The sequence below is a fragment of the Meleagris gallopavo genome, chromosome 1, assembly GCF_905368555.1.
Source record: "Meleagris gallopavo chromosome 1, MGAL_WU_HG_1.1, whole genome shotgun sequence".
NCBI classification, from domain to species: Eukaryota; Metazoa; Chordata; class Aves; order Galliformes; family Phasianidae; genus Meleagris; species Meleagris gallopavo.
Window position 1 is genome coordinate 35,802,095 of NC_139404.1, and position 12,241 is coordinate 35,814,335.

Sequence of the window (12,241 nt, forward strand, 5' to 3'; positions counted from 1 at the left end):
AACTATTCTGATACCTGTGGCAGAGAATGTTCGTGACTCTAAAGTCATGAAGCACAGATGCCTAAAAAAGACTATTTTGCCCCAGAATAAAGTAAAATATTCAGAGTTTATCAAACCATTAGCACATATCTATTCAGCACAACATAGAATCATGGAATGGTTTGGGTTGGAAGGGACCTTCAAGATCATCAATTGCTAACCCGTTGTCACAGGCAGAGTTGCCATGCAGTTCAGAAACAGAACTACTGCTATTTTGCAGAGACACTAGGCATGGTTAGTCTGAGATTTGGAGTGGAAAAGGTCACCCTACTTCATGCTGATTCTTGCAGAATTTTTCTACTTAGCCATTTTTTCCTGTAAATCTGTGCTTTCAACGACTGCTCTCATTAGCTTAGAATAAGGTGATGCTTGGGGAAAGCTTCCCACCAGCACATAGGCCTAGATTGACAAAGCATTCAGCCTAATGAGCAAGACAGCAGATTCCTTCTTTATTAATTTAAGTAGAGCACTTGAGCTCCAGTGCAAGGTCCTTCTGCAGCTCAGGTTACATCCAATGATGGTCCAGAGGTGGGAATAGGAATTAGAACCTGGGTGGTATGTAAAAAACAGTATTTTGCCAGCCTTTTCATTAGGCTCTCATTTCAGACTTAATTGTAGATTCAGAGACGGCATAGCTGAAAACCTTTAACTAATTCTCTGCAGTGCACAGCAAGCAGCTTGACCAACCATCCAGCCACCAGTTTAAACAAGACTTGGGCTGGAACGTGGTTATTAATCTGGTTGCGAGTCCCAAGCCTGGAGCCTGTGGTGTGATTTGGAGGGGGACAAAAAAGAACAACCACAACACCAATGTGGCACAACAAAAAGGCTCAAAATTTTGCCATCCTCACCACTCCCTCGTTTTTGAGGGAAAAGAACGAGGGAAAGAGGGGGCCAACCGCCATTTCACGACTACTCCCCTCCCGCCGCTGCCCTGAGGGGAGCTGCTGCCCCGAGGGAGCTCCCGCCCTGAGGCGAGCCCTGAGGCGCCGCGGCCGCCCCGCCCCGGGTACCCCCCGCCTCCCGCCTCTCCCCGCCCGCCCGCTCGCTCGCACGGCGACGCGGGCAGGGCCGCCGCGCTACGGCGGGCAAGGCTGGGGCGGCGTCAGCGGGCGCGCGGTGCCGGCCGCAGGGCTTTAAAGCAGCGTGTAAGCTGAGATGCTACCACAGACAGCGGCGCGGCGGCGGCGGCCGCAGCAGCTCCACGAGCCCAGCCGGCCGCGGGGCGCGCGAGCCGGGACTCATGGCGACGTCCCGCGCTGCCCGCGCCCTCCTCCTCCTCCTTCTCCTGCTCTGCCTGCCCGCGCTGCGGCGGGGGGCGCGGGGCGGCGGGCAGCGGCCGCGGGGCTGTCCTGCGCCCTGCCGCTGCGAGCAGGAGGGCATGCTGCTCCGCGCCGACTGCTCCGACCTGGGGCTGACGGCCGTGCCCGCCAACCTCAGCGCCTTCACCTCCTACCTGTAAGTGCGGGACGGGAGGGGGCGACTTCCATAAGTGCCAAGCGGCTGTTTGAGCAGCGGGCGGGCTGTAAGGCGTTTATGGGCTTCTCGCTGTCTCCGCGCCCGCTCCGGTGCCTGTAGAGGATCGCCATGCGATGTGCCGTTCGGAGGGTAATTGACAGCGGTTGCAACAGCAGAAACTCGATTAGATCCGCGGGGACGTTGTCTCTGAATTCTCTTCCCGGGACAGCGCCGAGAGCTGCGGCTGCTGCCGGTGTAAGAGCGGTTAGCGGCTGAGAGCGGCGGGCAGGTGACCGGGCCCGTCCCGCAGCCGCCGCTGTGCCCCGGGCACTGCCGTAGGGAGCCCCGCGCCGGCGCCAGGTGAGCTCCGCGCTGCGCTGCGCCGTGCGGGGCGGCCGGGACAGAAAACCGCTGCATTTCTTGTAATAACAGTAATAATCCCATGGAAACTTTCTTTCTTTGCTTGCTTTTGAGAGGGCTCGTCGTTAAGCCTCTCTTGGTTTTGTGCTGGTGCATGGTGTCCTAGTGCCCTTCGTGCTGATTGCACGCAGTCCTTTGCGGCTACGTGTCCAGTAGCTTGTTAGTGGGATGCTTCTCTGTATCCAGCACTTCTTGCGTCTGTCTTGTCCACCTGTGTATGACTGCTGACATCCATGCTACTGCAGTTGCTGTGAAGATGCATTCCCCGGGCTGCGTGCCTGTGTGGTCCTGATGTGGTAATTCTGAGCTACCTTGTCACTGCTGTGCTTCAGAGGGCATAGAACACACGTTGCATCCGGAAAAGTGGATGGAACTCGGCTAGAAATGACAGACGTGACAACATACGCAAGGTAGAAATGAAATTCAACCAATAAAACGTGTTTTAGAAGAGAGCTTAGTTGAGAGAAAATAGTGGCTTTGAAAAAGGATGTGCGACTGAAAGCCTTTTCTTTCTGCACTTTTCTGGAATTTATCTTCGTAAGATCAATTTTAGCTTATTTTATCCTAAACATTTCAAAGTCAAAGCTATTAGTAACGTTAAAAGGCGGAAGCCCATGGTATTTAATGGCTGCTTACAGCACAGCAGAACTTGGCTACACACAACTGAAATGCAGTCTTTAAGATGCGCACAGAATTTTTCACTGGTTTCTCAAGCAGCAGGTGAGGATTTGGGGAACACACATGACTCAATACTTTCTTGTGCTTTGGAAAGTCATTACCAGAGAGATAGGTAATGAACGTATAATGGCATACGTATTTAAATTGTACATGTCCTGTGTCAAGAAGAAGATCCCCTAAACTCAGTACTGCTTGTAGGAATGCTAAAACTGGAGGGGAAAAAAAAAAAAAAAAACCAACCCACAAAACAAACCAAACTTCTGAAAGCCTACTGTTTGACTGTTTTATGAAGAGAAAAAGAACATAAATATGCATGATGATGTCAAAACACCACTGCTGTGCACATCTGCTCTTCAAAAGCTGTGTGTCTCCAGCAACCTGCTTCTAAGCAGACTAATAACCTGCTCCACACTTTTGGTTTTCTCAATCCTCTTGTCCTTTAGTGGGAGAATGTCCTTCTCCAGTCAATAATTCTGTTCTGCTCAGTAGCATGCACCTTGAAGTGTAAAAACTCCACTGCGGGGCAGGCAGACTTCTAAGTGACCTAGACTGTTTGCATGCATGCGGTAGTCAAGTGGGTAAAAGACTGCCGCATACACGGGTGCATCCACACTTACAAGGCTGTTATTCTTGGATTGATTAATTATTGCCTAATTATGCAGAGCTGTAGCTCCTGACTGCCTTCTGTACAGAACTGCCAAGATTCATTTTCTTTAGATGGCTAAGCAATGGTATATTTTAAAACATGCTTGCTCGTTATAGAGATATTTCCTTCCTTAAGCTTTGTGGTGCCCAACCAATTGCTTCTTGATTTATTCTTTTGCCTTTGGTTTTGTTTTCTGAACAAAAGAGAAATGTCTTTTTGTGTTGTGACAATTTTTGCTTTAGAATAAAGCAGGAGGTTAAAGCTTTATGCTCAAATTAACTCTCTTTCCAGCAAAGAACATCTTCTGTGGCAGATTCCCCCATAGTACAGTGTATACATCTGGCCAAAAACTGCCTGTGGTATTACCTTATGCTAAAATTGTGTTTTTGTAGGGTTGTTTTTTTTTTTTTTTTTTCCTGAATTTCTGTCATTCATGTCTCATTCACTTGCATAGGGAAAAAAAAAGATAACAATATCTTGTTGTATGCTGGATATTGTGTGAAAATTTCAAATGCCAAGGCCACATTTGTCTTATGCTGGGACAAACATGTACAGATGATGATATGTCATGGTGCCTAGATTCCACTTTTTGTATGAAGGTGCTCTTGCAGTAAAGCCAAATGTAGTCTACAGCTGGACCTGTTGTATGTTTCCGCATTCTCATATAAAGTTTCAATCCTTGTTTCCCCATCAAAAATAATTTCACTGATGGTTTTGTATCTGCTGCCATGAACTGTTAGACTTTTTAAGAATAGACAAGGAGAATCCAGGAGTTTCTTGCCGTTTCTTCTTCATTTGCTTCTAGGCTAAATAATGTACTCAGTGTATGTAACGCAAGTCTTGTTGACATTAATGTGAATTCCATGTGCTGGTGAAGGGCAGCACTGAGTCTCTGTTTCAAATTAAGAACATGTCACTTTCCTATCAGTACGCAGTGAAAAGAAGAAGCCAGGATCTACAGGTCTGTGGCACATGGGACCTCATTAATTCTCAAACCAAGCCTGTGAGTTAGTGAAGTATTATTACCGTTTATTGTGATGTGGAAAACTGAGGCAAAAAAGGGGTTGCTCAAAGTTAAAGTTTATGACAAAGTCAGTAATTAAAGCCAGAATGCTTTATCCTAACTCCATTCTTTAACCACAGGCTCAGCCTATTTCTCCTACATAACTGCTCATTAAAAATAGCGTAAGATTTGCCTACTCCTGTTCAAGAATATTTAATATGACAAGTATATTAAAAAAAACTGTTTCATATCTCTTGTGATGACAATCCAGAATATAGTATTTAAAGATTCTGAGGGTCTTTGTCGTATGGTTGGGTAGCACAGAAAAGAAAATCAATCATAAATGCCAGTGCTGTCTGACAGTTCAGCTGCTGTGTTCTTCATGATCAGAAACTTTCCATGAGGCCTTTAACAAGAAACTCTTAAGTGGAATATTTTCATAATGTTACAATCTTGGATTGATACAGATGTGTGTGCATACATGTGTAACTATCACAGGATATGGTACATTGCCTTTTCCATCATGATTTACTTAATGCGGTATTTTAAGCTAAGTGTTAATCACATTTTAAAAATGCTACTTTTGAGTACATTGTAAATCTGCATAGTAACATTTAGAAAAATCTGGTTTGTGTCATTGTTAATCCTTTATAGGAATTACTTGTTAAAAAGATATTCTTTTTTAAAACTATGTTAACACTGATAGTATTACAGTAAAGCCTATGAATATCATAAGTTTTATAATACATTCCTGGGATAAACTTTGGCCTTCTGTTTCATTCATTTCCATAATGTTGTATTTAATAGTAATTATTCCTGTAAAGCACACTTGAAGCTTTTGAGGGTCTTTGAAAGTGTTTAAGAGAACTCAACATTTAAAAAAAACAATTCTGGGAGAAAAATTATTTATCTTGGAAGGTTAAAAAGTACATTTGCATAAATTATCTGCACTTCTGAAATGAGACGATGGCTTCTGTGTTGGGAATATACAAAAACATGAAGCCAGATTCTTTGGGGTAAGCTTGCCCTATTTTATTATCACATTCTAATATCACAGTGCAAACTCAAGATCTGTATACCTCTTCATCTAACGTACCATGGGAATGACTGCAGTGTTTCGGGGAGATCAGACAGCGAGGTATCGTCTTAAGCAGGAGCAAGCTCTTTAAAGTGTCTTGCAACTTGCAGATCCCTTGACAAGTCTGAGGTGTTAGGTTGCTAGTAAAATGCCTGTGTTTCCTTAGAAAGGATTTCTTTACATAGCTACAAACTTTATAAACCATTTTTTCTCCTTTCTAGTTGAAATACGTTAAATGTTCAGCGCATGGTTTCAGGTCATAATCTGAGTCTCGTCCTAGTGAGAGATGAAGGTAAATCCAGATTCTGGGTTTAGAATTTGGTGTTACATTCCCTTTTTGAAACAAAAACAGGACCTTTTTCCTCACTGCTCAGTGGCAATGGTCGGTATAGAGAGGTAAAATGTATGCGTAGGTAAATCAGAGATGCATGAAAACCAGGGAAGTAACAGCCTATTTAATGTTCCTGTTCATCAGCTTCCAAGGGACTTGCTTTAAATTTCAAAACATAGTGTGTCAACTCTCAGCTAGTTTCTTTGTGAAAAAATTTAGATTGAGTTTGACAGTGTCGCTCTTCACACTTGAGAATACGGTGCTCAAATTAACTCCTTACACTGCTCTCAGTATAAAGGCTGAGCAGCCTTGTGCTGCTCAGAGGGGAAGAAAGGCGCGCGCGCTACCTCTCTCCTTTGTAGCATTTACTGCGTGGAAATGCTGCATAAATTGACAGGGAAAAGGAAGCTCTCTTTAGGCTGGTAGAATACAAGGAGCTGGCAGGGTGGAGGCACCTTCAGTTCGGTTTGGTGTCTGAAGTGCACGGGACAATTGGCCGGGCAGAGGGGGCCCGACTCCAGCTGGGAACGCGTGCTCCAGGCTGACCTTCCCAGCCAGCATGCCAGCAGAGATTAGACTTCCCTCAAGTGCTCCCTTGTTAACCCAGTCTTTGCTCTGACATGATTTGTCTTCCAAATGTATAAAATTGCTACTAGTTTTGCTGTCTAGATCTTTCTTTTTTTTTTTTTTCTGTGTTTGCTGGCCAAAGATAATATTTCATCCACATGCACTGCTTTCCTAATTCTCTGTTGGTCATTTAAGTGGTCTCGATTAATGCATTTTATGGTATTTTCTTTCATTTACTTCCTTGAACTGTCCAGCAGATCTGATTCTTTTCCCAGTAAAAATCATGGTAAATAAGGTGTGGTTCCTTTGGCTCCGAGTAAACTGACTAAGGGCAGAACATGATGTGGTGTTTCTGACATACCAAAACAGCTTTAGACTTCAGCTCAAAGAAAATACCCTAACGTCTTTAAAAAAGAATGAGATGTGATCAAAGCGTGCTTACTCCTCAGAGATTTAGCAATTCAAGTGGCAAATCCTTATGCTACACACTCTGTGCTGTTTGCTGAGGAGGCCTGAGTAATGTCTGTGCTCTTCTGCTGATCAGGTGTGGGAAAGTTAATGCCTGGAGAATTGCAAAAGAAATAAATGTAGCTGGGGAGGGGCAGGGTCTGAAGTGGTATTGCTCTTGCTCACTGAAGAAGTATAGTCCACTTCTCTCTTTCGGAATGGAGATTTAGATGAAAACTGCACAAAGCGAAGACAATGAGCACCTTATACTATGTGAGAGTAACTCATGGTACCCCTCTTTTTCATCCAAGCATGGTTTTGTGTTTTGTTTTCTAAAAGCTTATGGGCAACAGCTTGGAATTTTTGAACTAGAGACCTCAGAATGAGTATTAAAGCAGCAGCACTCATTCTGAATTCCATCCTGGAGCCTCTTTTCTATTGAGCTGAGAAAGACCTATCAGCTGCTGCTTGGAGACAAGCAATTGTTCAATCGGGGAGAGCACAAGCCCAGTGGTACAAGGTACAACCACCACAATTAGATACAACCACCACCTGTTACTCTGAACAGGAAAGGAGTGGGATAGCAGTGCAGATCCCCAGGAACTAGTACAGGATGTCCCCAGCTTGATAAGGTCTTTGCAGAGACAGCGCATTCTGTATCACCTTAAGATTTATGATTTTGCTATGTTTTATTATACTTTTTTAGCTACGAGCTTTAGGTTTTGGAGTCAGTGGCCACCTTTAGGAAAAGAGCAGTGTCCTGTCTAGACAGTGCTGCAAAAGTAATTATTCAAAAGCGTATTGTTATCCAGCAGTGATAATTGTAATAATCAACCACTCTCAAGACTTTATTGGTAACAAATGGACTCTTAGTTTGGGCCTGATTGTATAATTTGGCTTCAGTCCTGCAAATACTTATTCGGATACTTAACTGTAGTGTCAGGAGTGGTTCCACTGAAATCACATGTGCAAATGATTGTAGGAGCAAGGCCTTGTGTAATTTTAAAGCAATTCTCACCTTCCCCAAATATGAATTCATTTGCGTGACATAGTTTTATTGCAGTGTTCTTAGAAACTGTCTCGCTGCACAGCCTAAAACATTAGGTATATCATAAAGAACCTAAAAGCCTGTATTTTCTTTTTTTTTCTTTTTTTTTTTAAGTTTTATATAAAATGTATACATAATTTAATGTGAAAAGCACTATCTTTCAACAATTATGTAATTGCAAGTAAGCAATGTTATGAATAGATTTTTTATAACTATTGCTGAAATATTTTATATGATAGTATTTCATGAGAAGCGGGAATCACTTTGGCTGGGGATAGGACACTCCTGACAGGTGGGTAGATACTTTTTTAACAGTGTGCCCAAAGCATATCAGCACCTTGCAGTAGAAACAAATGCTTCTTCCATCTCACAAAGTCTCTTGCAGAAGCTTGAATAAATGTTTCTTTTTTTATTGATTGTAACCATGCTTACTAATGTCACTCAAGAATGAAGTTTTTGGGTAAGGCAGAAGTATTTGTGGGATTTAGACTTAATCTGTATAATGATTGTGTATAAATTTAACCCTTTTCATCTTAAGAACTTTTGTTGTGCTTATAGATACATAACTATGCCAATAAAACCTGTTCAATAATTTCTTGAGGCTTTTTACGAAGGGAGTGTAAAGATGGTGTTCAGCACTGCCTGTTTAGTGCTAATACTTTTCTATTTTGTTTATGTTTTTTGCTATTAGTTCATTTACGAAACACTTTGATCCATTTTGCTAGAGGATTAAACAGTTATAGCACCAGTGTTTAGACAGAAATAAAACTTCCCTAGCTCTTGTTTCTGCAGCACTAAGCATCTTATAATGCCAGTTACACCATGTCTTCTGGATCCTGCGATAATATAAATGCTAGTCTTAGTGAATGAGAGAGCAGATGTGAGATGATGTCAGCACTAAGAGAAGTGTAACTGCACTGATTTGGCATTCACTGAGTTTGTAAATGAGTCTCTGTGTACCCTGTGGGGAGAAGTAGGTCATAGCTGGCAAAGGAAACAAGATAAGACAAAGCTCTCTCTCACCCATCTCTGAAATTTACCTGTTGTAAACCACCTTGATGAGTAACTTGCCTTTGGGTCTCAGCCCAGTAAGTTTAGCGTTTCTTAAATGCCCTGCTTCACAGAGGTTGCCATTTTGGAGGCATGAGGAAAGAGAAGGAACTGCTCCTGCAAAAACGGAATGTGATCAATAGCCAGGATCCAGATAGTGAGACCTTTGGGTTCTGCTGCTGACTATGGTCATAAGTAATTTACAACTTCAAGCAAGTCATGCAGCAATTCTGCAATCTTACTGCATGGGTTAGACAGCTATCTACATCTGAGTTTAACTAATTTGGTAGTGACTGATAAATGCTGGAGATCAATAGATTAAAAACACATAATGAAGTGCTAATTGTGAGTATGACATGGTAAAACTAGGTGAAATCCCAGAGGATTTGTGTGTGTGTGTGTGTATATGTACATCTCCCTTTCAGTTTTGCTCATGGTTGCTTACGTGGTCTCAAATCAGTGATATATATACAATTCTTATTGCAACAAGTAAAATCTATGCAGGCATCTGAAAGCAATATTTGACCTGCTGACAAAAAAATACAGGATCCATATGTTTGGAAGTATTGCCTGCGCTCATGCTGAAGTTGTACAAAGACAAGGATTTGGAAAAAGGCCAAAAGAAGTGCAGGTTCAACTTTGTGACCTGACAAAGGTCTCAGGGAGTAAACTGCAGTCCTGGGGTGTCCCTGTATAAAGCCTCAGTGTATTGAATTTAACCTGCAACAGGCACACACTATTTCAAAGGGATTAACAAAGGCATTACAAGTGCATTGTGAAGAGAAGGCAACAGGTAGCCCAGAAATCTGTCTGTATTGGAGCTGTGGAGCAGTGAAATGTGGCTCTCATCAGGCAGCTCAACTAACTTTAAACCCCTGGGACAGGATTGGAAATCACGGTTTTCATTTGTGCCAGGTGTCAGCAATAAGATTTCATAGGGTACAGTTACCTTGGCATAGTTATTACCTGAAAGGTGTGTGACTAACTGGATCTACTGGAAGTAACACATAAGTATGGCTGTAGTGGGGTGAAAAGTATGGGTTTGCAGTGCTGCTGCTGTTTGTTTTGAGTATGGGGCACTGTGAAAGTGCAGTTGGGAACAAGATGAGGTGTTCACATGGTGTTATTTAGGTCAGCACTGACAAAGGATGGTGTGAAAGCTCACAATGCTGAGAATAGCATATGGAAAAGCTGTTTCACAGCATACAGTCTACTCATCTGACCTGTTGCCTGTACATACGTAGAGTAGTGTGAACTGCTGAGTGCCAGAATATTTCTGGCTAAGACAGAAGATGTGAAAATAAAGGGCAAGACAAGCATCGTGGAACATCCTCTCTGCCTGAAGACCAGAGACAGTAAGGAGGGTAACAGAGTAGATTCTGGAAATCTTGAAGTAGATGCGTTTTTATTTTTAAATTCTAAATACTTGCTAAATACTGATTAAGGGAAAAAATAATCTGGTATAGAAAAAAAAAACCCAACATTGTGTAGAAACAGATATATATAGGAGAATATCATACTAACAGTATTTCTAGGGTTTTCTGAGTGGAATATTAGGAAAAAAAAAATCATTAGAGAATGGGGGAAAAAAACCCAGTGCCAGATTTATCTCTATATGTTATTCCATCCGTGTGTGTAATTTAATGTTTATGCCAAGGAAGACCTCAGGTAGGTTTTTCTTTACTTATACTGATGGAGCTAACTTGATTCTCTAGAATTAGGACTGCTAACACAAATTCAGTTTGAAAAATTCATAGATTTTAGGAAAGTATTAATATAATTAAATTAAAATATTTTAGTCATAATGTGGTAGCTCTTGAAGGAAAAGTCATTACTGTGCAGGGTATCTGTCTATGAAACAAATAGAAGTCAAAATTATTTTAAGGAAAAAAAAAAATAGATGTGCAACCAAGTAATCATTTCTGTCTTGCTTGTATCAGGATCTGTACTTTGCCAGGAAAGTTTCATTGTGTCATAGAGTTGTGATCAACTATACAGATTTTTCAGCAGTTTGAGGAAGGTGAGATTTTTCTTTTATATTTCAGTCTTTTCTGTTGCTGAATGATAGCATTCAGTGGAAAATGCAACAGATTTTTTTTTTTTTTTTTTTAAGAGGATGCTTACATAGCACCATGATGCTTTTGTTATGTTTATTATGGACAGATATCATCCCACCAAATAGAGTTATCAAATCACATTTGTCCACATACTGGTGCCTCAGCCTTTAATGGCTATCTCCAGTCATCTGTGAAGAATCCTGTAAACTTGAAGCCAGATGTGGTCTGTTTTCTACATTTATCATCAATCATGACTATAGCATCTTGCAGGCACGTAGCCCTGTGTTCCTGCCTGTCTGACCATAGGGCACTGCTGTAAGAGCATCAGATTTCATAAAGAATTTGCAATATCCAAATTTGCTGGATAGTATTATATTCACTGTTATATCTCTGTGTGGGAAGCATATAGGGAAATGCTGCATGCTGTCAACATACCACTAGTTAATCTGTTCCGATAAGGGCTTGTGAAAACTAATTATGAAGCAGTTCAGTTCCCAATGAAGCTAAAATAGCATCTCCTTGTGATTATATGGATTGAGCTCCTGGAATGTCAGTTAGCTCTATTGTAGTACGTCCTATTGGGTCACAGCGAGTCTAATCCTTATCCAAATATCACTGTGTGTCGAGTATGTAAACGGATTTGTTCTTCATATTTGGTGAATGAATAACTGCCTGAGAACACAATAAGAGTAATTAATTGTAAATTATATTCATTAGTGGTTTTGTTTATCACAGCATTGAGGGCTTCCATTAAAAGTGTTTCCCGCTTTTATAAGATAGCATTAAGGTGGTTGTTCTGATCAAGATTAGACCATAAGGAAATAAGTGTATCATCGTGTAATAGTATGAATTCAGTAATGGTTGGCTGTCCTGGCCACAGGAGAACAATAACAGGAAGACATACAAGAAAAAAATACTTTGTAGCAACACAGCACTATGCCTCCGTTCCTTCAGTCAGTAATACCATTACTAAAATTAAAGATAAATGAAATATATATCAAGCTGTAACAGCGTGAAACAAAATCAGAGGTGCCCTATGCCTTCTATTTGTTGTTTGCTGACAGCAACATAGTGTTGTTCATCAGAAGCAATTTGAAAATATAAAACATTTGGTAATCTAACATTTAATGCCACATTTAGACATTAATCTGAGTGTTCCTCCATGCCATCAAGTCCATCACAACAAAATGCCTCAGACCATTACTCTCTAGTGTGACTCTGTCTGACAAACATCTGGTATGTTTGTAGGCTTTTTGACTGATGGAGCAGCTCCTGGCTTATTAGACAGGCTGAGGTGTTCAGCAGTGTGACAGGCAAACTTCTGCATTGGTCCCCTTGGGTGCAATTAGAGCAGGCCTGTTGCTACTGCAGTGACCTCGGGTGCACTTTGGGAACACGTGGCTCACCACTGTGTAAGCT

General features: G+C 41.8%; 1 protein-coding gene across 1 annotated transcript in view; it reads left to right on the top strand.

Annotated features, from left to right (window-relative positions):
• Positions 1 to 1,067: 1,067 nt before the first annotated feature.
• Positions 1,068 to 12,241, top strand: part of LGR5 (leucine rich repeat containing G protein-coupled receptor 5) — an 87,648-nt gene continuing 76,474 nt past the window's right edge. Inside the window, exon 1 of the mRNA XM_085221325.1 lies at positions 1,068 to 1,497. Coding sequence (XP_085077451.1) covers positions 1,283 to 1,497 — 215 coding nt within the window. The 5' untranslated portion in view covers positions 1,068 to 1,282. The remainder of the gene's footprint in view (positions 1,498 to 12,241) is intronic.